At 46.4% G+C, this 27,132-nt stretch overlaps 1 protein-coding gene and 2 long non-coding RNA genes across 5 annotated transcripts in view; 2 read left to right on the top strand and 1 right to left on the bottom strand.

Annotated features, from left to right (window-relative positions):
* The first annotated feature begins 311 nt into the window (after nucleotides 1–311).
* Nucleotides 312–27,132, top strand: part of LOC118397849 (zinc finger protein 513-like) — a 49,501-nt gene continuing 22,680 nt past the window's right edge. Inside the window, exons 1-3 of one of the 2 annotated variants that reach the window (XM_052471644.1) lie at nucleotides 312–439; nucleotides 1,118–1,255; nucleotides 3,407–3,544. In XM_052471644.1, coding sequence (XP_052327604.1) covers nucleotides 1,216–1,255; nucleotides 3,407–3,544 — 178 coding nt within the window. In that variant the 5' untranslated portion in view covers nucleotides 312–439; nucleotides 1,118–1,215. Of the gene's footprint in view, nucleotides 440–1,117; nucleotides 1,256–3,406; nucleotides 3,545–17,200; nucleotides 17,808–27,132 lie in introns of those variants that run through there. The other variant, XM_052471645.1, reaches the window with a different exon arrangement.
* On the top strand, nucleotides 13,642–16,638 carry LOC127909559 (uncharacterized). Its single transcript, XR_008071935.1, has 4 exons — nucleotides 13,642–13,882; nucleotides 14,039–14,146; nucleotides 14,219–14,554; nucleotides 16,241–16,638. It is a non-coding gene; the product is annotated as an uncharacterized LOC127909559 (long non-coding RNA).
* On the bottom strand, nucleotides 17,821–19,247 carry LOC127909558 (uncharacterized). 2 transcript variants are annotated; one of them, XR_008071932.1, is made up of 3 exons: nucleotides 18,375–19,247; nucleotides 18,167–18,328; nucleotides 17,821–18,120 (listed from the first exon to the last, which is right to left on the bottom strand). It is a non-coding gene; the product is annotated as an uncharacterized LOC127909558 (long non-coding RNA). The 2 variants fall into 2 exon arrangements; XR_008071933.1 differs by lacking the exon at nucleotides 18,375–19,247 and having other exon boundaries at nucleotides 17,821–17,982; nucleotides 18,029–18,120; nucleotides 18,167–18,368.

The following is a 27,132-nucleotide window of genomic DNA, read 5'->3' as shown; positions in this document are numbered from 1 at the left end:
TCATTTTCAAATGGGTTAAACATTAAGTGTCACGCAATTGCCCAAAAATGTAGCGTAGAAGTCTGCAACCATCAGGCTTAACCTCAAACTTCCCCATAAAATAGGTTAAAATGTGCGATCTTGATAAAATCCCCAACATACATTTTAAGACATCGAATAAGAATGTATAAGAATATAATAACGTCTTCTTCTCCTGTCACAGCACATGAAATACACAAAAATATAAATTTCGCATGGCTAAAATGATTAGAAACACAAAATAACTACAAGTACCATGACTCAGACGACCGGAAATTAATTTAGGAAGCGGAAATACGTGCTACAGCGGAAGCGAATGTATACAATGGAAATAAAAAAAACAATTAAGTTATGAAAAACAATATTAATTGCCTTTCTTTGTCGCCGCTGCAGATAAAGAAATGGCGGATATATAGACACGGTAATTTAGGTCTCGTTTATGCACGGGTACATGGAGCTTTACTGGCTACAATCGAGAGGTTTATTTACTAAATGTAGCTTTGTAAATAAACGGTAGCTTGATAGCTAACGTTAGCTAGCTGGCTAATTTACTGTACTTGCTGTTTAGCTAACTAGCTACTAATGTTAACCTTCACGCTATCATTAACTATCAAGCTTTCAGAGTACTTCATATATAACAAACCGGACATACATATCTAACATTGGCTAGCTATAATTATCACGTTACTGTTTTGTTTGCTCTTTCAGACAAATTAGCCCGGTAACGTTGTGTATTCGTTCATGTTAGTTAGCTAACATCATTAACCAGCTGGCTAGCTGTCTACAAAGGGTCATTAAGGGCCAAGAGCTGCAACAACATCCTTCGATCTGCCTGCATTATCATACTCGACTTATCAAGCCATCTAACGTTAGCTCGCTAACTAGCTTTAGTTATTTAAAATGGCATTTTAATCATTGATGTGGAGCTGGCAGGTCCGTGTATCACACGTTTGGTTTGCTAGCTAGGTAGTTAACTAATAAATGCCCATACCAGGGCAATAGAGATAGCTTGGGCTAATTATGCCTGAATTGCTTGAAAATGCATTGTCATGTCTGGTTGATTGTCATCGATATGTATCTGTGTTTGTGTGACTATTAGAACCACTGGAGAAGCGGTTTCATGGATAAAAACAGAATGAGTTGATAGTTCCAGTGGTCTTTCAGAAGAGGTGGCAGAAGAGAGAGGCTGACCGGAAGATGCCAAGAAGAAAACAACAGAATCCTCAACCTGTCAAGTGTAAGAGCTCAAACGTTGATCTATTCTCTCGAGGGCAACATGCATGTTATGCTAATGACGTTCCTGATCTTTGTGCTCTGGTTTTAACGTTTCCTGTATGAGAGCAGATGGTCAAATATGAAATACAGGAACAACTGTATTCATTCACTAGAGAATTTTGTTTACTGGAGCAGTTGTAGGGTGGGAACTAATGGTGACCACTTTGTAACACGCCGAAGAGGATGGACACAAACAATCTGTCCCCACATGGACAATGAACCTGGCTATGCTTAAACAGTTGTTTTCACTTTATAATCTTTGAGGAACACATGTGTAAGAAAAACCATATTAAAAAAAAAAAAAATTTTTAAATTAAAAAAACTATCACTCAGGAAATGACTTATTGGGTAAGATGGCTCTGTCCCAATTTGACTTCCTGTGATTACATCACATCCAATCTCCTCGCCTCCTCACCAATATTGGAAGAAAACATGTCAGCGGTTCTTCCTTCCAATGTGTTTTGAGGAGGTGGTGAAGAGATGGGAATTCAGGAAAGGTGAATTTAAGAAATCCAGTGACTTGAATATGATTTAAGATACAGGAAACATCATAGAAACACTTTACCAGGCGTCTTGGTTTCTCATCGATGGCAGCAGATGGGATCTCGTCATTAACATTGGCTACTGCCTTAACTAAAACCTCCTCTCCAATGGTCAAAGACCAATTAAGGCTACGTCTCAAATGGTACTCTAGTCTAGCCTGACGACTCACACTAAATTATTTTTTTTTTCCTGCTGTCGTTCGCTACATATTTCAGTCTGACGTCATTGAAGTCGTTTGTGGTTTTTCGAGGGCCGTTTTGTACAAAACAAAGTCCTCAATGCTTTTGGTCGTCTCTAACCAATCAGAGTATCAAAATGCAGCTTTTACCCACCTGTGTGACTGGCTCTGGCCAAACCCATTGGTTTCTGGAGAAATCGGACGGCCTCGAATATGTTGGCATTCGGTGAAGGGTCGGGGGAAGACTCTCGGAAAGGGAGATACCTAGTCAGTTGTCCAACTGAAATGTGTCTCCCGTAGGTAACAGTGGATTAATTGCCTTGCTTAGGGTCAGAATGACAGATTTTTACCTTGTCAGCTCGGGGATTCACTCATTGTGGAGAAGAAACTAACGCCCGCGAGCGTGGTGTAGCGTTTGGCCCGAACAAGGAGTCTGGAATGGATAGCTAGGCAAACCCTCTTCCCAACATAGTTCACAACTTTTGACCAGGGCCCCATATGGCTCTGAATTATACAGGGAGGCAGCCACTGACTCATGTACTGTCATGCATCACACTCTCCACTAGAGGGCAGCAGAGTATTAGTTCACTCAGAAGGCCTTTAAAGGGATACTTTGGGATTTTGGCACTACTTCCCCAGAGTCAGATGAACTTGTGGATACAATTTTCATGTCTCTGTGTCCAGTATGAAGGAAGTTAGTGGTACCTTCCCGAGCCAATGCTAACTAGCGTTAGCACAATGGCTGGAAGTCTACATACCTAAACCTTACATAATAAATCACATCCGGCTGTGATTGGGAGTCCCATTAGGGTGGCACACAATTGGCCCAGCATCATCCGGGGCAGGCCGTCATTGTAAATAAGAATTTGTTATTAACTGACTTGCCTAGTTAAATAAAGGTTAAAAAAACAAAATACCTGTCGACTTCCAATCATTGCCAAAATCCCGAAGTATCCCTTTAATTGTGGCAGACTGTCTTGGAAATTACTGGCAGGTGGTGTCTTTGACTATTGAATATTCATAGCTGTGTGTCAAGGGTGTTTTTTTGTTTGTTTTTTACATGAACTTGGAGCAATTAACATTTCCGTCAGTAAGGCTAGGAAAACATGGCTTGATTAATATTCATACTTCCTCACATCCTTATGACTTCTAACCTTCATATAATGCTATTTTCTAGGAAACTCAATTGTATTATACTAGATTATTAATACTAGATTATACTAGATTTAATACTGATTATTAACACTAGATTATTAATACTAGATTATTATACTAGATTATTAATACTAGATTATAATACTAGATTATTATACGAGATTATTATTACTAGATTATTATACTTGAGTATTAATTCCCTGACAAATATAAATAAAGGTTGTTTTTGTGTTTCAGTGGATTCTGAAGATGGTGTATTAACCATTGTAGCTCCAGGAAGCCTGACCTTGAAGGCAGATTTCCTTCTGGGACACGACCTTGAGTTTGGTGACCCCGGCCATGACAAGATCCTAGGCTTGGACGACAAGTACTCAGGTTGGTACTAAATGTATTTAAGCTTTTATTCACACAGGTTGGTTTTGTTGGACAGAAATATAACTTGAGATGTAGAGCACTTAACTAGACAACTGTTAGGCCTAAATCAGTACAAGAAAAGTATGAAAATGTATGACTAAAAACATAATGTAAATGTCATGCCTTGATGGGCGATTGGAATCAATATATATAACCGAGACCTGTTCCATGATAGAAGCATGTCGTGGAGGTCAAAACGTTTACCGCTGAATAAATCTTGCATTGCCAGACACATTTGAGATGTTCTGGAGACCACCAAACCTAGAACAGTCGGGATCAAAGTATGGCTGGGTAATATACATGCTGGTATGATTTCTTTCTTTTACAATATCGTCTATAACGGTATTTTGATGCGGTGCTGAATTAAATGAAAAGTTATATAAATTGGACTACTTCACTGTCAGTTCGGTCCTAGTTTGGTTGAGTATGTAACCATCAGGTTGGAGAAAGCCAATTAAAACCACTTAGGATTAATTTGTTGCCATTCTAGGGTCACGTACAGCACTACTCATAAAACATATTCACAGCTTTCATTGTTCAAATGCTGCCAATAATTTGAAAAAATTTTGTAAAATTATATATTGGCCGTATCACCCAGTCCTATGTCAAGGTTTTGAGGCCTGAGTTATCTGCTTAACCTGCATACTAGCCTTGTTGGGCTTTACACTGCTGCCTTGTTGGGCTTTAGACTGGTGCCTTGTTGGGCTTTAGACTGGTGCGTCGTTGGGTTTTAGACTGGTGCCTCCTTTGTTGGGTTTTAGACTGGTGGCCTTTTGGGGTTTTAGACTGGTGCCTTGTTGGGTTTTAGACTGGTGCCTTGTTGGGTTTTAGACAGCTGCCTTGTTGGGTTTTAGACTGCTGCCTTGTTGGGTTTGAGACTGGTGCCTTGTTGGGTTTTAGACTGGTGCCTTGTTGGGTTTTAGACTGGTGCCTTGTTGGGTTTTAGACTGGTGCCTTGTTGGGTTTTAGACTGGTGCCTTGTTGGGTTTTAGACTGGTGCCTTGTTGGGTTTTAGACTGGTGCCTTGTTGGGTTTTAGACTGGTGCCTTGTTGGGTTTTAGACTGCTGCCTTGTTGGGTTTTAGCCTTGTTGGGTTTTAGACTGCTGCCTTGTTGGGTTTTAGACTGCTGCCTTGTTGGGTTTTAGACTGCTGCCTTGTTGGGTTTTAGCCTTGTTGGGTTTTAGCCTGGTTTTAGCCTTGTTGGGTTTTAGACTGGTACCTTGTTGGGTTTTAGACACTGCCTTGTTGGGTTTTAGACACGTGCCTTGTTGGGTTTTAGCCTTGTTGGGTTTTAGACTGCTGCCTTGTTGGGTTTTAGACTGCTGCCTTGTTGGGTTTTAGACTGGTGCCTTGTTGGGTTTTAGACTGGTGCCTTGTTGGGTTTTAGACTGGTGCCTTGTTGGGTTTTAGACTGCTGCCTTGTTGGGTTTTAGACTGCTGCCTTGTTGGGTTTTAGACTGGTGCCTTGTTGGGTTTTAGACTGCTGCCTTGTTGGGTTTTAGACTGCTGCCTTGTTGGGTTTTAGACTGCTGCCTTGTTGGGTTTTAGACACGTGCCTTGTTGGGTTTTAGCCTTGTTGGGTTTTAGACTGTTGCCTTGTTGGGTTTTAGACTGTTGCCTTGTTGGGCTTTAGACGGCTCCTTTATCATGTCAGGTATGATGGGGCTGTTTGCTACCTCCAGGCTAAGGGCTGTTGTGGTGACTGTATTACCGCCACAACGGCAGTCTCAAGTCCTGACCGCAGTCAAATTCCCTGCGACCGTTTTTCACAGTAATCCGATCCAAAACTGTGCCAGTGAGTGACACTGATGGGTAGTCTACCAAACTTCATAACAGCCCTCGTTAATGGCCTGGTTTCCCCGATAGCGATGGAATTTAGGTTGGACTGTTTTAACGATGCATCCAGTGTTTAATTTGAGCTGTGTCCTGCCGGAACAGGATCCAGCTCCTCTGTTTTTGGCCTGATACGGTAGGCCTGCCTCTCCTGGCATGAAAAGCTATTTTCGGTAACACTTTATTTGACACTCGGTGTCGTAACACGGTCATAACCATGTCATCATCTGTCATAACAGCTGATATACAGTACCAGTCAAAAGTTAGGACATGCCTACTAGTTTGGACACGCCTACTAGTTTGGACACGCCTACTAGTTAGGACACGCCTACTAGTTTGGACACGCCTACTAGTTTGGACACGCCTACTAGTTTGGACACGCCTACTAGTTTGGACACGCCTACTAGTTTGGACACGCCTACTCATTCCAGGGTTTTTCTTTGTTTTACTGTTTTATACGTTGTAGAATAATGATGAAGCAAAACTATGAAATAACACATGGAATCATGTAGTAACCAAAAAAGTGTTAAAGAAGTCTAAATATATTTTAAATTTGAGATTCTTCAAAGTAGCCACCCTTTACCTTGATGACAGCTTTGCACACTCTTTGCATTCTCTCAACCAGCTTCATGAGGTAGTCACCTGGAGTGCATTTCAATTACCAAGTGTGCCTTAAAAGGTAATTTGTGTAATTTCTTTCCTTTAAATTAAAAAAAAAAATTCTCCCCAATATCATGGTATCCAATTGGTAATTATAGTCTTGTCTCATCATTGCAACTCCCGTACCTACTCAGGAGAAACACTGTTCACCTGGGGACCGTGTCAACGTGAAGGTCAGTCAATCTAGACAATTGTGCAGTGCAGTTGCAAAAACCATCAAGCGCTATGATGAAACTGGCTCTCATGAGGACCACCACAGGAAAGGAAGACCCAGAGTTACCTCTGCTGCAGAGGCTTAGTTTGAGTTATCAGCCTCAGAAATTGCAGCCCAAATAAATGCTTCAGAGTTCAAGTAACAGACGCATCTCAACATCAACTGTTCAGAGGAGACTGCGCGAATCAGGCCTTCATGGTCGAAGTGCTGCAAAGAAACCACTACTAAAGGAAACCAATAAGAATAAGAGACTTGTTTGGGCCAATAAACACGAGCAATGGAAATTAGACCGGTGGAAATCTGTCCTTTGGTCTGATGAGTCCAAATTAGATTTTTGGTTCCAACCGCCGTGTCTTTGTGAGACGCGGTGTGAGTGAACGGATGATCTCCACATGTGTATTTCCCACCGTGAAGCATGGAGGAGGAGGTGTGATGGTGTGGGGGTGCTTTACTGGTGACACTGTCTGATTTATTTAGAATTCTCAAGGCACACTTGACCAGCATGACTACCACAGCATTCTGCAGCGATACGCCATCCCATCTGATTTCCGCTTAGTGAGACTACCATTTGTTTCTCAACAGGACAATGACCCAACACACCTCCAGGCTGTGTAAGGGATATTTGACCGAGAAGGATAAGCTGGTTGATAGAATGCCAAGAGTGTGGAAAGCTGTCAAGGTGGCTACTTTGAAGAATCCAAAATATATTTAGATTTGTTTAACACTTCTTTTTGGTTACTACATGATTCCATATGTGTTATTTCGTAGTTTTGATGTCTTCACTATTATTCTACAATGTAGAAAAGTCCAATTTTAAAATTAAAATAAATAAAAACACGAATGAGTAGGTGTCCAAATGTTTGACTGGTACTGTTGCTCCACATTGATCTGGTACTGGTACTTCCTGTATATAGCTCCACATTGATCTGGTACTGGTACTCCCTGTATATAGCTCCACATTGATCTGGTACTGGTACTCCCTGTATATAGCTCCACATTGATCTGGTACTCCCTGTGTATAGCTCCACATTGATCTGGTACTCCCTGTGTATAGCTCCACATTGATCTGGTACTCCCTGTATATAGCTCCACATTGATCTGGTACTCCCTGTGTATAGCTCCACATTGATCTGGTACTCCCTGTATATAGCTCCACATTGATCTGGTACTCCCTGTGTATAGCTCCACATTGATCTGGTACTGGTACTCCCTGTATATAGCTCCACATTGATCTGGTACTGGTACTTCCTGTATATAGCTCCACATTGATCTGGTACTGGTACTCCCTGTATATAGCTCCACATTGATCTGGTACTGGTACTCCCTGTATATAGCTCCACATTGATCTGGTACTGGTACTCCCTGTATATAGCTCCACATTGATCTGGTACTGGTACTCCCTGTATATAGCTAGTTGTATTTGGCACATGTGATAAATAAGATTTGATTTGAGAGAGGCACAGAGCTAGCAGCTGTAGGCTATTAAGGAGGGGAGGCTGTGTGTGTGTGTGTGTGTGTGTGTGTGTGTGTGTGTGTGTGTGTGTGTGTGTGTGTGTGTGTGTGTGTGTGTGTGTGTGTGTGTGTCTGCAGTGTCCATACAGCTTCTACAGTAAAGTGGCCTCCGCAAAAGTTAAGAGCATTCATTCATACCTATTGTGCTTCGGGGAGTTCCTCCTAAAACGCACCACTCAGGGCTAATCTCTATAGCCAGCCAGCTAACGACAAGCAACTGGCTAAACGAAAGAGAACCTTACTACTTCTGAGATGTTGGACTCCAATTCCCGTGTGCATGACATAGGAGCTCAGCCAAGATGGCATCAAGTAAAACGGCGATTTCCCACATGCATCTCTATTTCAACCTTTTGATTTCATATATATATATATATATAGTTTTTGAGAACTTGTCCCGCAACTGCGTCCACATCTTGTGGCAATCTTGCGTTTCCATAGATACTGTAAAGAGGTCAACCAAAAACATCGGAGAAGCCACGGGGGAAATATCCGAATCTCTTCATTGCCCCCCTCCAGCAAAATTAGCCTACATTTGTATTCCCCACTATATTGAGATTCAAAATCGGAGTATAATGCTTGTATAGATGTCAACCCCAATACAATTTCACGTCATCAATCAACGGCATTACAGTTAAAAACAACTTTACCACCACCACAGATTTCTGTATGCTAACAGCTGATACAAACGGGAGTTCGCAGTCACTTCTTCTAAATCCCGAAAAGGGTCACCTTCTAAATGTTACGCAGCAAAAAAAACAGCCAAATATATCAACATCGGACTTTAGTAACCCCATTGTGGGCCTTTTTATTTTTTTACATCAATCATGACGGATATCTACATTGTTACAGCAGATTTCCTGTGCGCCAATCCACGGTCCATGTTCCTTTGACCTCCTCCGCATGAATCCCTATTTACCTTCCCGGTCTCTTTCCAGGAGTTCAAACTCATTTTCGTGTAAAAATTTTTTTTTTTTTTTTTTAAACCTACACGAGATATAGAATATCTGTTTATTTATGGAAACTTGTTCAGATGAGACCTTTAGTCAAAGTTTTCCCGTGTTTGTTGTTAAGGAAATGTGTTTGTATAGGATGTACCGGTCCCACCTACGGTCAAAACAATCATGTTGATGTGGAGCTACGCGGGGCGCACGGACTCTCCGTTAATGGAGCGTTGATTTGGCAACAAGCATCTGAAGGCTCGGCAGTTACATCACACACTCTCTGTACGGCGCCTCCCGCACCACATTAGCAGATCAAGCATAACGCCATGTGGTTATTGCCCTACGGTACATTTGACTTTGTCTTCACAATCCAGGCGCCGCATAACAACAAAAGGAATCGCGTTACACATGAGTAACTTCTAAGGTGGTTTACTACTGGTAGACAAAACAACACACAAGATAAATAAATCTAACGCATGCGACACTGCACACGAGTCCGGCTGGCGATTTGCAGCAGTGCGGATTCCCTCCCAATGAATTTAATTGGCTTCTGCCGGAACACATACATTTTTTGACGCAAACGTTGTGCACAATGCGTAAATCACTCAAAGCCTATTTTATGGTCATTGAGGAATCTGTGGTGACCGTACAGCATTTGACTGATACAGCCTCCATAAGAAGTCAGGACATTCATACTTCTTGTGCCAAGCAGAGCTGTTGTGTTTATACAATAATTAGTAGTACCAGATTAATGTGGAGCTATATACAGGAAGTACCAGATCAATGTGGAGCTATATACAGGGAGTATCAGATCAATATATACAGGAAATACCAGATCAATGTGGAGCTATATACAGGGAGTACCAGTACGAGATCAATGTGGAGCTATATACAGGGAGTACCAGATCAATGTGGAGCTATATACAGGGAGTACCAGATCAATGTGGAGCTATATACAGGAAGTACCAGATCAATGTGGAGCTATATACAGGGGTACCAGTACCAGATCAATGTGGAGCTATATACAGGGAGTACCAGATCAATGTGGAGCTATATACAGGGAGTACCAGTACCAGATCAATGTGGAGCTATATACAGGGAGTACCAGATCAATGTGGAGCTATATACAGGGAATACCAGATCAATGTGGAGCTATATACAGGAAGTACCAGATCAATGTGGAGCTATATACAGGGAGTACCAGTACCAGATCAATGTGGAGCTATATACAGGAGTACCAGTACCAGATCAATGTGGAGCTATATACAGGAGTACCAGATCAATGTGGAGCTATATACAGGGAGTACCAGATCAATGTGGAGCTATATACAGGGAGTGCAAGTACCAGATCAATGTGGAGCTATATACAGGGAGTACCAGTACCAGATCAATGTGGAGCTATATACAGGGAGTATCAGTACCAGATCAATGTGGAGCTATATACAGGGAGTACCAGATCAATGTGGAGCTATATACAGGGAGTATCAGATCAATGTGGAGCTATATACAGGGAGTATCTGATCAATGTGGAGCAATATACAGAGAGTACCAGTACCAAATCAATGTGGAGCTATATACAGGGAGTACCAGATCAATGTGGAGCTATATAGAGGGAGTACCAGATCAATGTGGAGCTATATACAGGGAGTACCAGTACCAGATCAATGTGGAGCTATATACAGGGGAGTACCAGTACCAGATCAATGTGGAGCTATATACAGGGAGTACCAGTACCAGATCAATGTGGAGCTATATACAGGGAGTACTAGATCAATGTGGAGCTATATACAGGGAGTACCAGATCAATGTGGAGCTATATACAGGGAGTACTAGATCAATGTGGAGCTATATACAGGGAGTACCAGTACCAGATCAATGTGGAGCTATATACAGGGAGTACTAGATCAATGTGGAGCTATATACAGGGAGTACAAGATCAATGTTGAGCTATATACAGGGAGTACCAGTACCAAGTCAATGTGGAGCTATATACAGGGAGTACCAGATCAATGTGGAGCTATATACAGGGAGTACTAGATCAATGTTGAGCTATATACAGGAAGTACCAGTACCAGATCAATGTGGAGCTATATACAGGGAGTACTCAAGAGCTAATACAGAGAGTACCAGTACCAGTCAATGTGGAGCTATATACAGGAGTACCAGATCAATGTGGAGCTATATACAGGAGTACCAGTACAGTACCAGATCAATGTGGAGCTATATACAGGGAGTACTAGATCAAGATCAATGTTGAGCTATATACAGGGAGTACCAGTACCAGATCAATGTGGAGCTATATACAGGATCAGTACCAGTACCAGATCAATGTGGAGCTATATACAGGGAGTACCAGTACCAGATCAATGTGGAGCTATATACAGGGAGTACCAGTACCAGATCAATGTGGAGCTATATACAGGGAGTACCAGTACCAGATCAATGTGGAGCTATATACAGGAGTACCAGATCAATGTGGAGCTACAGGGTATACAGGAGTACCAGTACCAGATCAATGTGGAGCTATATACAGGGAGTACCAGTACCAGATCAATGTGGAGCTATATACAGGGAGTACCAGTACCAGATCAATGTGGAGCTATATACAGGGAGTACCAATACCAGATTAATGTGGAGCCAGTACCAGTACCAGATCAATGTGGAGCTATATACAGGAGTACCAGATCAATGTGGAGCTATATACAGGGAGTACCAGTACCAGATCAATGTGGAGCTATATACAGGGAGTACCAGTACCAGATCAATGTGGAGCTATATACAGGGAGTACCAGATCAATGTGGAGCTATATACAGGAAGTACGAGATCAATGTGGAGCTATATACAGGGAGTACCAGATCAATGTGGAGCTATATACAGGAAGTATCAGATCAATGTGCAGAGGTACAAGGTATTTGAGGTAGATACAGTATGTACATGGAAAGCAGGGTAAAGTGACTAGACATCAGGATAGATAATAATACGATATTTGAGGTAGCTATGTACCTTATTTCCTTCATCAATCTACACACAATACCCCATAATGACATCACAATACCCCATAATGACATCACAATACCCCATCATGGGGCGGCAGGTATCCTAGTGGTTAGAGCGTTGGACTAGTAACCGAAAGGTTGCAAGATCGAATCCCTGAGCTGACAAGGAAACAAATCTGTCGTTCTGCCCTGCTGAACAAGGCATTTAACCCACTGTTCCCCGGTAGGCCGTCATTGAAAATAAGAATTTGTTCTTAACTGACTTGCCTAGTTAAATAAAGGTTAAATTAAAATATTCACATCACAATACACCATAATGACAAAGCGATAAAATGTTTGAAATGTTTACAAATGTATTACAAATAAACAAATACCTTATTTACATAAGTATTCAGACCCTTCGCTTTGAGCTCAGGTGCATCCTGTTTCCATTAATCATCCTTGAGATGTTTCTACAACTTGATTGGAGTCCACCTGTGGTCAATTCAATTCTTTTGGACATGCTTTGGAAAGGAACACCTGTCTATATAAGGTCCCACAGTTGAAAGTGCATGTCAGAGCAAAAACAAAGCCACGAGGTTGAAGGAATTGTCCATAGAGCTCCGGGATAGGATTGTGTCGAGGCACAGATCTGGGGAAGGGTAGCAAAACATTTCTGCAGCATTAAAGGTCCCCAAGAACAGAGTGGCCTCCATCATTATTAAATGGAAGAAGTTTGGAACCACCAAAGACTCTTCCTAGAGCTGACCTACCCGGCCAAACTGAGCAATTGGAGGAGAAGGGCCTTGGTCAGGGAGGTGACCAAGAACCATGATGGTCACTCTGACAGAGCTCTAGAGTTACTCTGTGGAGATGGGAGAAATTTCCAGAAGGACAACCATCTCTGCAGAACTCTACCAATCAGGCCTTTATGGTAGAGTGGTCAGATGGGTGACACTCCTCAGTAAAAGGCACACAACAGCCCACTTGGAGTTGGCCAAAAGGCATCTAAAAGAAACAAGATTCTCTGGTCTGATGAAACCAAGATTGAACTATTTTTCACAATGCCAAGTGTCACGTCTGGAGGAAACCTGGCACCAATCCTACAGTGAAGCATGGTGGTGGTGGCATTTTGCTGTGGGTGTGTTTTTCAGCGGCAGGGACAGGGAGACTAGTCAGGATCGAGGAAATGATGAACGGAGCAAAGTACAGAGAGATCCTTGATGAGAATCTGCTCAGGACTTCAGACTGGGGTGAAGGTTCACCTTCCAACAGGATAACGACCCGAAGCACACAGCCAAGACAACACAGGAGTGACTTCAGGACAAGTCTCTGAATGTCCTTGAGTGGCCCAGCCAGAGCCTGGACTTGAACCTGATCGAACATCTCTGGAGAGACCTGAAAATATCTGTGCAGTGACTCTCCCCATCCAACTTGACAGAGCTTGAGATGATCTGCAGAGAGGAAAGGGAGAAACTTCCTAAATACAGGTTTGACAAGCTTGTTACGTCATACCGAAGAAGACTCGAGGTTGTAATCGCTACCAAAGGTGCGTCAACAAAGTATTGAGTAAAGGGTCTGAATACTTATGTAAATGTGCTATTTTAATAGGTGTGCAAAATAATATAAATGTTTTTTTTATTTTTCTTTATGGGGTATTGTGTGTAGATTAATGAGGGGGGAATGAATCATTTTAGAATAAATTTGTAACGTAACAAAATGTGTAAAAAGTTAAGGGGTCTGAATACTTCCCGAATGCACCGTATATAGTCTGGTGAGTGTGTGTATAAGTCAGTGCAGATAGTCTGGGTAACCAATAATTCACTATGTAGTAGTCTTATGGCTTCTGGGTAGAAGCTGTCTCGAAGCCTGTTGGTTCAAAAGCCAATGCTCTGGTACAGTTTGCCGGTTGGTAGGAGAGTCTATGGCTTGGGTGGCCAGAGTCTTGGATTTTTTGGGGGGCCTTTCTCTGACACTGCCTGACATAGAGGTTGTTTAACACTGGTTGTGCCTGTGGGGGCCAATTTAGTTTTACCATTATGAGTATGCCCCTTTCATAAATTTAAATCTAGTGCTGAAACCTGAAAAGTGTTATTCACGAGGTGGTTCACGAGGTAACAGTGTAAGTAGTTCACGAGGTAACAGTGTAAGTAGTTCACGAGGTAACAGTGTAAGTAGTTCACGAGGTAACAGTGTAGTCAGTGGTGTAAGTAGTTCACGAGGTAACGGTGTAAGTAGTTCACGAGGTGACAGTGTAGTCAGTGGTGTAAGTAGTTCACGAGGTAACAGTGTAGTCAGTGGTGTAAGTAGTTCACGAGGTAACAGTGTAGTCAGTGGTGTAAGTAGTTCACGAGGTGACAGTGTAGTCAGTGGTGTAAGTAGTTCACGAGGTAACGGTGTAGTCAGTGGTGTAAGTAGTTCACGAGGTAACAGTGTAGTCAGTGGTGTAAGTAGTTCACGAGGTAACAGTGTAGTCAGTGGTGTAAGTAGTTCACGAGGTAACAGTGTAAGTAGTTCACGAGGTGACAGTGTAGTCAGTGGTGTAAGTAGTTCACGAGGTAACAGTGTAGTCAGTGGTGTAAGTAGTTCACGAGGTAACAGTGTAAGTAGTTCACGAGGTGACAGTGTAGTCAGTGGTGTAAGTAGTTCACGAGGTGACAGTGTAGTCAGTGGTGTAAGTAGTTCACGAGGTGACAGTGTAGTCAGTGGTGTAAGTAGTTCACGAGGTAACGGTGTAGTCAGTGGTGTAAGTAGTTCACGAGGTAACAGTGTAGTCAGTGGTGTAAGTAGTTCACGAGGTGACAGTGTAGTCAGTGGTGTAAGTAGTTCACGAGGTAACAGTGTAGTCAGTGGGTGTAAGTAGTTCACGAGGTAACGGTGTAAGTAGTTCACGAGGTGACAGTGTAGTCAGTGGTGTAAGTAGTTCACGAGGTGACAGTGTAGTCAAAGTCAGTGGTGTGTAGTACACAGGTAACAGTGTAGTCAGTGGTGTAAGTAGTGACAGGTAACGGTGTAAGTAGTTCACGAGGTAACAGTGTAGTCAGTGGTGTAAGTAGTTCACGCTGGTAACGGTGTGCTAGTTCACGAGGTGACAGTGTAGTCAGTGGTGTTAGTTCACGAGGTAACAGTGTAAGTAGTTCACGAGGTCCGGTGTAGTCAGTGGTGTTAGTTCACGAGGTGACAGTGTAGTCAGTGGTGTAAGTAGTTCACGAGGTGACAGTGTAGTCAGTGGTGTAAGTAGTTCACAAGGTAACAGTGTAAGTAGTTCACGAGGTGACAGTGTAGTCAGTGGTGTAAGTAGTTCACGAGGTAACAGTGTAGTCAGTGGTGTAAGTAGTTCACCTTTCTCGGTGTAAGTAGTTCACGAGGTAACAGTGTAGTCTCCCGTGTAAGTAGTTCACGAGGTGACAGTGTAGTCAGTGGTGTAAGTAGTTCACAAGGTAACAGTGTAAGTAGTTCACGAGGTGACAGTGTAGTCAGTGGTGTAAGTAGTTCACGAGGTGACAGTGTAGTCAGTGGTGTAGTAGTTCCGAGGTAACAGTGTAGTCAGTGGTGTAAGTAGTTCACGAGGTAACAGTGTAGTCAGTGGTGTAAGTAGTTCACGAGGTAACAGTGTAAGTAGTTCACAAGGTAACGGTGTAGTCAGTGGTGTAAGTAGTTCACGAGGTGACAGTGTAGTCAGTGGTGTAAGTAGTTCACGAGGTGACAGTGTAGTCAGTGGTGTAAGGAGTTCACAAGGTAACAGTGTAAGTCATCACGAGGTAACAGTGTAGTCAGTGGTGTAAGTAGTTCACGAGGTAACGGTTTAGTCAGTGGTGTAAGTAGTTCACGAGGTGACAGTGTAGTCAGTGGTGTAAGTAGTTCACAAGGTAACAGTGTAAGTAGTTCACGAGGTAATAGTGTAGTCAGTGGTGTAAGTAGTTCACAAGGTGACAGTGTAGTCAGTGGTGTAAGTAGTTCACAGAGAGGTGACAGTGTAGTCAGTGGTGTAAGTAGTTCACGAGGTGACAGTGTAGTCAGTGGTGTAAGTAGTTCACGAGGTAACAGTGTAGTCAGTGGTGTAAGTAGTTCACAAGGTGACAGTGTAGTCAGTGGTGTAAGTAGTTCACGAGGTGACAGTGTAGTCAGTGGTGTAAGTAGTTCACGAGGTGACAGTGTAGTCAGTGGTGTAAGTAGTTCACGAGGTAACAGTGTAAGTAGTTCACGAGGTAACAGTGTAGTCAGTGGTGTAAGTAGTTCACGAGGTAACAGTGTAGTCAGTGGTGTAAGTAGTTCACGAGGTGACAGTGTAGTCAGTGGTGTAAGTAGTTCACGAGGTAACAGTGTAGTCAGTGGTGTAAGTAGTTCACGAGGTAACAGTGTAGTCAGTGGTGTAAGTAGTTCACGAGGTGACAGTGTAGTCAGTGGTGTAAGTAGTTCACGAGGTGACGGTGTAAGTAGTTCACGAGGTAACAGTGTAGTCAGTGGTGTAAGTAGTTCACGAGGTAACAGTGTAGTCAGTGGTGTAAGTAGTTCACGAGGTAACAGTGTAAGTAGTTCACGAGGTAACAGTGTAGTCAGTGGTGTAAGTAGTTCACGAGGTGACAGTGTAGTCAGTGGTGTAAGTAGTTCACGAGGTGACAGTGTAGTCAGTGGTGTAAGTAGTTCACGAGGTGACAGTGTAGTCAGTGGTGTAAGTAGTTCACACGGTAGCGGTGTAGTCAGTGGTGTTTATCACTTTAAAAATAGAGACAAAGAAAAATCACTGTCTGTTGGAAAACTAAACGCTTTGAGAATCCTTGATTAGGTTTACTAAAGCAATGTGCCATGAACAATATTTGCATAAAAGCATTTGACTACACATTGAGCTGTCTATCTGTGTGTTGGTGACAGCTTCTTTAGTATGACAGATGGAGAGAGAGAAATAAACCCACTGCTGGTTGGGTGCTGCTCAGGGACATTTCTCCCTCTCTTCCTCTCCCTCTCTCTCCCTCCCCCTCTCTCCCTCTCTTCCTCTCCCTCTCTCTCTCTCCTTCTTCTCCCTCCCTCCCTCTCCCCCCTCCCTCTCCCTCTCTCTCTCTCCTTCTTCTCCCTCCCTCCCTCTCCCTCCTTCTTCTCCCTCCCTCTCCCTCAGTCTTCTCCCTCCCTCTCCCTCTCTCTCCTTCTTCCTCTCGCTCTCCTTCTCCCTCTCTCTCCTTCTCCCTCTTTCTCCTTCTTCTCCCTCCCTCTCCCTCCCTCCCTCCCTCTGTGGCCTCTTTGTCAGAAAGAACAATCTGAAAAATGGCAAAGGAAAATATAAAAAAAAAGAGCAGTGGCAAGCAACCGCCATTATTATATAAGGGTGATAAAAAGACGCAATGCCATTATCATCAAGGACACCATTATCATCAAGGACTCCATTATCATCAAGGACTCCATTACCCTGGAAACCATTTATTCATCATCATCATCATCATCATCATCATCATCATCGTGTCCTGTGCCTCCTGCTCCCCCGCTGTCATCATCATCATCATCATCATCATCATCATCATCATCATCATCATCATCGTGTCCTGTCTGCCTCCTGCTCCCCCGCTGTCATCGTCATCATCATCATCATCATCATCATTACCATCAGCCACTGCCATTATAGTCATCATCATTAGGCTTGGTAATCATCCAGCAGGCAGAGTTTCTAGCAGAGCAGGGACAGACGAGCTCAATAAAAGGCTGTATCAGACTCCCACCCTGCTCACAGTCTCTCTCTGCCTGGCTGGGAGAAGGAGGTTTATATCCCATTCCTCACTGCTGCTGGGTTTAGTTCAGAGAGAGAGAGAGATATAAGGCCAGAAAGAAGGAGAGAGACTGAGGGAGAAGAAAAACACTAAGGAGGCCTAGCCACGACTAGGTCAGAGAAGGCTGCTTCTTCACAGACCGAGATAAAGGGAGACGGAGAGCGAAGGATTTAGAGAGGGAGAGAACAGAGGCCTAGCCAAACTGTCTGTTCTTTCTTCTTGTTTTTGGGGGGAAGGCCTACTGCAACAGAGGCATCTTATTTATCTTTCACCCCTTACTATTTGGATAAATACTGCAAACAGCATAGCGGTAATACAAGCTGCCAACACTGTGAGTATGAAACACTATCTACGTATGAGTGATTATTTGCTAGAACAGAGATTGTATTTTGCCTTTTTGAATTGGTTTGATTCCAACTGAATGTAGTCTAGTCTGACCTCGGAGATGGAGCCCAGATACCTTCTGAATGTATTCTAGTCTGACCTCGGAGATGGAGCCCAGATACCTTCTGAATGTATTCTAATCTGACCTCGGAGATGGAGCCCAGATACCTTCTGAATGTATTCTAGTCTGACCTCGGAGATGGAGCCCAGATACCTTCTGAATGTATTCTAGTCTGACCTCGGAGATGGAGCCCAGATACCTTCTGAATGTAGTCTAGTCTGACCTCGGAGATGGAGCCCAGATACCTTCTGAATGTATTCTAGTCTGACCTCGGAGATGGAGCCCAGATACCTTCTGAATGTATTCTAGTCTGACCTCGGAGATGGAGCCCAGATACCTTCTGAATGTATTCTAGTCTGACCTCGGAGATGGAGCCCAGATACCTTCTGAATGTATTCTAGTCTGACCTCGGAGATGGAGCCCAGATACCTTCTGAATGTATTCTAATCTGACCTTGGAGATGGAGCCCAGATACCTTCTGAATGTAGTCTAGTCTGACCTTGGAGATGGAGCCCAGATACCTTCTTGTGAATACTGAAATGTTCTTTGGAGTCTAGGGCATGCAGTCTTTGCCAGGATTTGAAAGACACTGTTTCACAGTAGGGCTTTTAAATTGTTCTGTTGAGGGTTTAATCAAATGCAGGTCTGTCAGATTTACCTCCGTCCCAAATGGCACCCTTTCCCCCTATATAGTGCACTACTTTAACCAGAGCCCTATGGGCCCTAATCAAAAGTAGTGCACTACTTTAACCAGAGCCCTATGGGCCCTAATCAAAAGTAGTGCACTATAAAGGGAATAGGGTGCCAGTTGGGATGCATTCTTGTCTGTTTAGTCTGACCTGTCTAAGTATTGTCAGCACATCTGCTATGGGTTATTGGGCTTGGAGGTTTGGCTATTTCACTCTTGATAGGAGATAGGGATGTAAATGTTTAAACGAAATTGGGATCCTTAAACGTTAAGAAAAAAAATCCCTAACCAAAAAGAAAAACGTGTTTTTTTTGGTCGATGCAGAAAGTTAACTGCTTAGTGGGTCAATTTCCACAACAAAGAGCGTTGAAGCACGAGGCTCAACTGCTCTACTGTTTTGGTGCCCTGGTTCTACCACAGTTCTGGCCAGACGTAGTACAGCTGCGACCGGAAGTTACCTTTTCGTAGCAGGTTAGGATAATTTATGTGGAAGGTAGGAGACTTAGGTTAGGAAAAGGGTTAAGGTTAGCTAAAATGCTTTCCTTACCTGCTACAAAACGTGTTTTAAAGACCTGCCTATACTGTGCCCCTCGCCTCTCTCTCTCTCTCTCCGTCCCTCGCCTCTCTCTCTCCGTCCCTCGCCTCTCTGTCCCCCCCTCTCTCTCTCTCTCGCCCCTCGCCTCTCTCCTCTCCGTCCTCGCCTCTCTCTCTCCGTCCCTCGCCTCTCTCTCTCTCCGTCCTGGAGCCTCTCTCTCCTCTCCTCTCTCTCTCTAGTCTGACCTCGCTCTCTCTCTCTCTCTCCGTCCCTCGCCTCTCTCTCTCTCGAATCGCCTCTCTCTCTGTCCTCTCTCTCTCTCTCTCTCTCAGTCCCTGAATGTATCTCTCTCTCTCTCCGCCTCGATACCTCTCTCTCTCTCTCCGTCTGACCTCTCTCTCTCTCCGTCTAAGACTCCCTTCCTCTCTCTCTCTCTCTCTCTCTCCCTCTCTCTCTCTCTCTCTCTCTCTCTGACCTCGGAGATCTCTCTCCCTGAATGTCCTCTCTCTCTCTCTCTCGGAGCTCTCTCTCTCTCTCTCTCTCTCTCTCTCTCTCTCTCTCTCTCTCTCTCTCTCTCTCTCTCTGTCCTCCTCTCTCTCTCTCTCTCCGTCCCTCGCCTCTCTCTCTCCTCTAGTCTCTCTCTCTCTCTCTCTCTCCCTCCTCTCTCTCTCTCTCTCTCTCTCTCTCTCTCTCGTCTCGCCTCTCTCTCTCTCTCGCCTGTCCCTCCCTCTCTCTCTCTCTCCGTCCCTCGCCTCTCTCTCCATCTCCGTCCCTCGCCTCTCCTCTCCGTCCTCTCGCTCTCTCTCTCTCTCCGGAGCCCTCTCCTCTCTCTCTCTCTCTCTCCGTCCCTCTCTCTCTCTAGTCCTCGCTCTCTCTCCATCTCCGTCCCTCGCCTCTCTCCATCTGAATCCTCGTCTCTCTCTCTTGGAGTCCTCCCTCTCCTCTCCCCTGCCTCTCTCTCCGTCCCTCGCCTCTTCTCTCTCCGTCCCTGCCTCTCTCTCTCTCTCTCTCTCTCTCAGGTCTCTCTCTCTCTCCTCCCGCCTCTCTCTCTCTCTCTCTCTCTCTCCTCTCTCTCTCTCTCTCTCTCTCTCTCTCTGTCTCTCTCTCTCTCTATCCTCCCTCGCCTCTCTCTCTCTCTCTCTGTCCCTCGCCTCTCTCTCTCTCCCTGTCCCTCGCCTCTCTCTCTCTCTCCCTCGCCTCTCTCTCTCTCCGTCCCTCGCCTCTCTCTCTCTCTCTCTCTCCGTCCCCGTCCCTCTGACTCTCCCTCGCCGTCCTCCGCCTCTCTCTCTCTCCGTCCTCGCCTCTCTCTCTGTCCCTCGCCTCTCTCTCTCTCTCCGTCCCCCTCTCTCTCTCCTCTCTCTCCGTCCCTCGCCTCTCTCTCTCCGTCCTCTCCTCCTCTCTCTCTCGCCTCTCTCCTCGCCTTGGTCTCTCTCTCCGTCCTCGCCTCTCCTCTCCGTCCTATCGCCTCTCTCTCTCTCTCCGTCCCTCGCCTCTCTCTCTGTCCTCGTCAGGTCCTCGTTCCTCTCTCTCTGGCCTCTCTCCGTCCCTCGCCAGACCTCTCTCTGTCCCTCCCGTCTCTCTCTCTCGTCCTCGCCTCTCTCTCTGGAAGGTCCCTCCCAGTCTCTCTCTCCTCTCTCTCTCTCTCTCCGTCCCTCGCCTCTCTCTTTCTCCTCCGCTTCTCCTCGCCTGCTGCAAAACTCAGTCTCCTCCCGTTTCTAAAATCCTGCTCACCAATCTCTTCTCCCCTCGCCTCTCTCTCTCCCGTCCCTTTTGGTTCCGGAAAATGGCAGAGTCCTCGCTAGTCTCTCTCTGTCCTCTCCCTCTCTCTCTCTCTGTCCTTCGAGAAGGACTCTGTCGCCTCTTCTCTCTCTCTGTCCCTCGCCTCTCTCTCTCTGTGCCGTCGCTCTCTCTCTCTCTCTGTCCTCTCTCTCTCTCTCTCCAGTCCCTCGCCTCTCTCTCTTCTCTGTCATTGGGCCTTCTTCTCTATTCCCAGTTTCTGTCTCTCTCCATTTGTCAGTCCCTCGCTTTATCTCTCTCTCTCCTGTCCCTCGCCTCTCTCTCTCTCTCTCCGTCCCTCCTCGCCTCCTCTTCTCTCCGTCCTCTCGCCTCTCTTCCGAACGCCTCTCTCTCTCTCTCTCGTCCTCTCCTCTCTCTCTCTCCTCTCTCTTCTCTCTCCCCTCGCCTCTCCTCTAAAGGTCTCTCTCTGTCTCTCTCTCTCTCTCTCCGTCCCTCTCTCTCTCTCTCTCCTCCCCTCGCCTCTCTCTCTCTCTCTCGTCCTCGCTCTCTCTCTCTCTCTCTCCCTTGCCTCCTCTCTCTCCTCCCTCTCTCTCAGGTCTCTCTCTGTCCTCTCGCTCTCTCTCCTCCTCGCCTCTCTCTGTCTGAAGCCTCTCTCTCTCTCTTGGTCTCTCCCTCTCTCTCTCTCTGTCCCTCGCCTCCTCTCTCTCTGTCCCTCGCCCTCTCTCTGTCTGAAGTCTCTCTCTCCTCCATCCTGGCTCTCTCCTCTCCATTGCCTCTGTTGAAGCCACTCTCTCCTCCATCTTGGCTCTCTCTCTCCATTCTCTCTGTCCCTCGCTCTCTCTCTCTCTCTCCGTCCCTCGCCTCACCTTGTGTCCCTCGAAGCCTCTCTCTCTCGCCTCCATCCTGGCTCTTCTCTCTCCATTGTGTTGAAGCCATCCTCGCCTCTCATCCTCGCTCTCCCTCACCATCCTCGCCTCCCTCTCTCTCTCCTCTCTCCTCGCCACTCTCTCTCTCTCTCTTCGTCCTCTCTCTCTCTCATCCTCGCCTCTCTTTCTCTCTCCGTCCCTCGCCTCCTCTCTCTCTCCATCCCTCGCCCTCTCTGTCCTCGCCCTCTCTCCGTCTCTCATCTTGGCTCTCTCCTCACCATTGTCTTGAAGCCTCCTTGCCTCTCTCCCTCGCCTCTCTCTCTCAGTCTGTCTCTGTCCCCTCTCCTCCTCCTGTCCCTGGCCTCTCTCTCTCCACCCTCGCCTCTCTCTCTCTCTTGTCCTCGCATCTCTGTCTCTCTCCGTCCCTCGCCTCTCTCTCTCTCTGTCCCTCGCCTCTCTCTCTCCCTCCCTCCCTGTCCCTCTCTCTCTGTCCCTCGCCTCTCTCTCTCTCTCTCCGTCCCTCGTGTCTCTCTCCTCCTCGCCTCTCTCTCTCTCCGTCCCTCGCCTCTCTGTCTCTCTCCGTCCTCGCCTCTCTGTCTCTCTCGTCCTCGCCTCTCTCTCTCTCCGTCCTCGATGGGTCTCTCTCCGTCGCCCTCGCTCTCTCTCTCCTCCGTCCCTCGCCTCTCTCCCTGGGTCCCTCGCTCTCTCTCTCTCTCTCTCCCGTCCCTCGCCTCTCTCTCTCTCTCGATCCCTCGTTCTCAGTCCCTCTCCGTCCCTCGCCTCTCTCTCCCTCTCCGTCCCTCGCCTCTCTCTCTCTCTCTCCGTCCCTCGCTTGCTGCAACTACTCAGTCTCCTCCGTTTCAAAAATACTGAATCTTAGGAGTCGAATCTTGACACTCACCAATGTGAGTTGACGTACAAGGAGTCAAGGAAATAATTATTTTGGAGTTGGGAAAATGGCAGAGAAAGGCTAGCGACAGCAGTGAAGTCCTGTACGGCAATATTTTGAGAAGTTCAATGAGAAGGACATGCAAACTTTGCGAGGTGGGGTACAGTAGAGGGTAGTACAGGTGCCGTGCTTAACCATCTGACAGGGACGCACCGTGACACCCAGACCCGATGCTTGTTGATGCATTGGGAATTTTTCTTATTGACAGTTTAAAAATGATCCATTTGTCACATCCAATGATTTATACATACACTAGATGCCTGTTATGGGGCACTGTTTTGAAGCTACGTTGCCTCCATCTTGTGGTGCGGCAGATAGCCTAGTGGTTAGAGCGTTGGACTAGTAACCGAAACTAATCAAATCCCCCCAAGTTCGAATCCCCGAGCTGACAAGGTAAAAATCTGTTGTTCTGCCCCTGAACAAGGCAGCCGTTCCTAGGCTGTCATTTGAAAATAACAATTTGTTGTTAACTGACTTGCCTAGTTAAATATATAAAGGTAAATAATCTTGGCTCGCCCTCACCATTGTGTTGAAGCCACTGTGCCTCCATCTTGGCTCTCCCTCCCCATTGTGTTGAAGCCACTGCGCCTCCATCTTGGCTCGCCCTCACCATTGTGTTGAAGCCACTGTGCCTCCATCTTGGCTCGCCCTCACCATTGTGTTGAAGCCACTGTGCCTCCATCTTGGCTCTCCCTCCCCATTTTGTTGAAGCCACTGCGCCTCCATCTTGGCTCTCCCTCACCATTGTGTTGAAGCCACTGAGCCTCCATCTTGGCTCTCCCTCACCATTGTGTTGAAGCCACCTTGCCTCCATCTTGGCTCTTCCTCACCATTGTGTTGAAGCCACTGCGCTCCATCTTGGCTCTCCTCACCATTGTGTTGAAGCCACTGCGCTCCATCTTGGCTCTCCTCACCATTGTGTTGAAGCCACCTTGCCTCCATCTTGGCTCTCCCTCACCATTGTGTTGAAGCCACTGTGCCTCCATCTTGGCTCTCCCTCCCCATTTTGTTGAAGCCACTGCGCCTCCATCTTGGCTCTCCCTCACCATTGTGTTGAAGCCACTGAGCCTCCATCTTGGCTCTCCCTCACCATTGTGTTGAAGCCACCTTGCCTCCATCTTGGTTCTCAGTCTGTAACGTCTCTCCTCCTGTGGTGTGGATGGGTTCTCAGTCTGTAACGTCTCTCCTCCTGTGGTGTAGATGGGTTCTCAGTCTGTAACGTCTCTCCTCCTGTGGTGTAGATGGGTTCTCAGTCTGTAACGTCTCTCCTCCTGTGGTGTAGATGGGTTCTCAGTCTGTAACGTCTCTCCTCCTGTGGTGTAGATGGGTTCTCAGTCCTCTCCTCCTGTGGTGTCGATGGGTTCTCAGTCTGTAACGTGTCTCCTCCTGTGGTGTAGATGGGTTCTCAGTCTGTATCTCTCCTCCTGTGGTGTAGATGGGTTCTCAGTCTGTAACGTGTCTCCTCCTGTGGTGTAGATGGGTTCTCAGTCTGTAACGTCTCTCCTCCTGTGGTGTAGATGGGTTCTCAGTCTGTAACGTGTCTCTCCTCCTGTGGTGTAGATGGGTTCTCAGTCTGTATCTCTCCTCCTGTGGTGTAGATGGGTTCTCAGTCTGTAACGTGTCTCTCCTCCTGTGGTGTAGATGGGTTCTCAGTCTGTAACGTCTCTCCTCCTGTGGTGTAGATGGGTTCTCAGTCTGTAACGTGTCTCCTCCTGTGGTGTAGATGGGTTCTCAGTCTGTAACGTCTCTCCTCCTGTGGTGTCGATGGGTTCTCAGTCTGTATCTCTCCTCCTGTGGTGTAGATGGGTTCTCAGTCTGTAACGTGTCTCCTCCTGTGGTGTAGATGGGTTCTCAGTCTGTACGTCTCTCCTCCTGTGGTGTAGATGGGTTCTCAGTCTGTAACGTCTCTCCTCCTGTGGTGTAGATGGGTTCTCAGTCTGTAACGTGTCTCTCCTCCTGTGGTGTAGATGGGTTCTCAGTCTGTAACGTCTCTCCTCCTGTGGTGTAGATGGGTTCTCAGTCTGTAACGTCTCTCCTCCTGTGGTGTAGATGGGTTCTCAGTCTGTAACGTGTCTCCTCCTGTGGTGTAGATGGGTTCTCAGTCTGTAACGTCTCTCCTCCTGTGGTGTAGATGGGTTCTCAGTCTGTAACGTCTCTCCTCCTGTGGTGTAGATGGGTTCTCAGTCTGTAACGTGTCTCCTCCTGTGGTGTAGATGGGTTCTCAGTCTGTAACGTGTCTCCTCCTGTGGTGTAGATGGGTTCTCAGTCTGTAACGTCTCTCCTCCTGTGGTGTAGATGGGTTCTCAGTCTGTAACGTGTCTCTCCTCCTGTGGTGTAGATGGGTTCTCAGTCTGTAACGTCTCTCCTCCTGTGGTGTAGATGGGTTCTCAGTCTGTAACGTGTCTCTCCTCCTGTGGTGTAGATGGGTTCTCAGTCTGTAACGTCTCTCCTCCTGTGGTGTAGATGGGTTCTCAGTCTGTAACGTCTCTCCTCCTGTGGTGTAGATGGGTTCTCAGTCTGTATCTCTCCTCCTGTGGTGTCGATGGGTTCTCAGTCTGTAACGTCTCTCCTCCTGTGGTGTAGATGGGTTCTCAGTCTGTAACGTGTCTCTCCTCCTGTGGTGTAGATGGGTTCTCAGTCTGTAACGTCTCTCCTCCTGTGGTGTAGATGGGTTCTCAGTCTGTAACGTCTCTCCTCCTGTGGTGTAGATGGGTTCTCAGTCTGTAACGTCTCTCCTGTGGTGTCGATGGGTTCTCAGTCTGTAACGTGTCTCTCCTCCTGTGGTGTAGATGGGTTCTCAGTCTGTAACGTCTCTCCTCCTGTGGTGTCGATGGGTTCTCAGTCTGTAACGTCTCTCCTCCTGTGGTGTAGATGGGTTCTCAGTCTGTAACGTCTCTCCTCCTGTGGTGTAGATGGGTTCTCAGTCTGTAACGTGTCTCTCCTCCTGTGGTGTAGATGGGTTCTCAGTCTGTAACGTCTCTCCTCCTGTGGTGTAGATGGGTTCTCAGTCTGTAACGTGTCTCTCCTCCTGTGGTGTAGATGGGTTCTCAGTCTGTAACGTGTCTCTCCTCCTGTGGTGTAGATGGGTTCTCAGTCTGTAACGTGTCTCCTCCTGTGGTGTAGATGGGTTCTCAGTCTGTAACGTGTCTCTCCTCCTGTGGTGTAGATGGGTTCTCAGTCTGTAACGTCTCTCCTCCTGTGGTGTAGATGGGTTCTCAGTCTGTAACGTGTCTCTCCTCCTGTGGTGTAGATGGGTTCTCAGTCTGTAACGTCTCTCCTCCTGTGGTGTAGATGGGTTCTCAGTCTGTAACGTGTCTCTCCTCCTGTGGTGTAGATGGGTTCTCAGTCTGTAACGTGTCTCCTCCTGTGGTGTAGATGGGTTCTCAGTCTGTAACGTCTCTCCTCCTGTGGTGTAGATGGGTTCTCAGTCTGTAACGTCTCTCCTCCTGTGGTGTAGATGGGTTCTCAGTCTGTAACGTCTCTCCTCCTGTGGTGTCGATGGGTTCTCAGTCTGTAACGTGTCTCTCCTCCTGTGGTGTAGATGGGTTCTCAGTCTGTAACGTCTCTCCTCCTGTGGTGTAGATGGGTTCTCAGTCTGTAACGTGTCTCTCCTCCTGTGGTGTAGATGGGTTCTCAGTCTGTAACGTGTCTCCTCCTGTGGTGTAGATGGGTTCTCAGTCTGTAACGTGTCTCCTCCTGTGGTGTAGATGGGTTCTCAGTCTGTAACGTCTCTCCTCCTGTGGTGTAGATGGGTTCTCAGTCTGTAACGTCTCTCCTCCTGTGGTGTAGATGGGTTCTCAGTCTGTAACGTCTCTCCTCCTGTGGTGTAGATGGGTTCTCAGTCTGTAACGTCTCTCCTCCTGTGGTGTAGATGGGTTCTCAGTCTGTAACGTCTCTCCTCCTGTGGTGTAGATGGGTTCTCAGTCTGTAACGTGTCTCCTCCTGTGGTGTAGATGGGTTCTCAGTCTGTAACGTGTCTCTCCTCCTGTGGTGTCGATGGGTTCTCAGTCTGTAACGTCTCTCCTCCTGTGGTGTAGATGGGTTCTCAGTCTGTAACGTCTCTCCTCCTGTGGTGTAGATGGGTTCTCAGTCTGTTCTCTCCTCCTGTGGTGTAGATGGGTTCTCCTCTGTAACGTGTCTCCTCCTGTGGTGTCGATGGGTTCTCAGTCTGTAACGTCTCTCCTCCTGTGGTGTAGATGGGTTCTCAGTCTGTATCTCTCCTCCTGTGGTGTAGATGGGTTCTCAGTCTGTAACGTCTCTCCTCCTGTGGTGTCGATGGGTTCTCAGTCTGTAACGTCTCTCCTCCTGTGGTGTAGATGGGTTCTCAGTCTGTAACGTCTCTCCTCCTGTGGTGTAGATGGGTTCTCAGTCTGTAACGTCTCTCCTCCTGGTGGTGGGTTCTCAGTCTGTAACGTCTCTCCTCCTGTGGTGGGTTC

This window comes from Oncorhynchus keta, chromosome 19, assembly GCF_023373465.1.
Source record: "Oncorhynchus keta strain PuntledgeMale-10-30-2019 chromosome 19, Oket_V2, whole genome shotgun sequence".
Classification (NCBI taxonomy): domain Eukaryota; kingdom Metazoa; phylum Chordata; class Actinopteri; order Salmoniformes; family Salmonidae; genus Oncorhynchus; species Oncorhynchus keta.
This window is presented reverse-complemented; position numbering and strand designations above follow the sequence as displayed.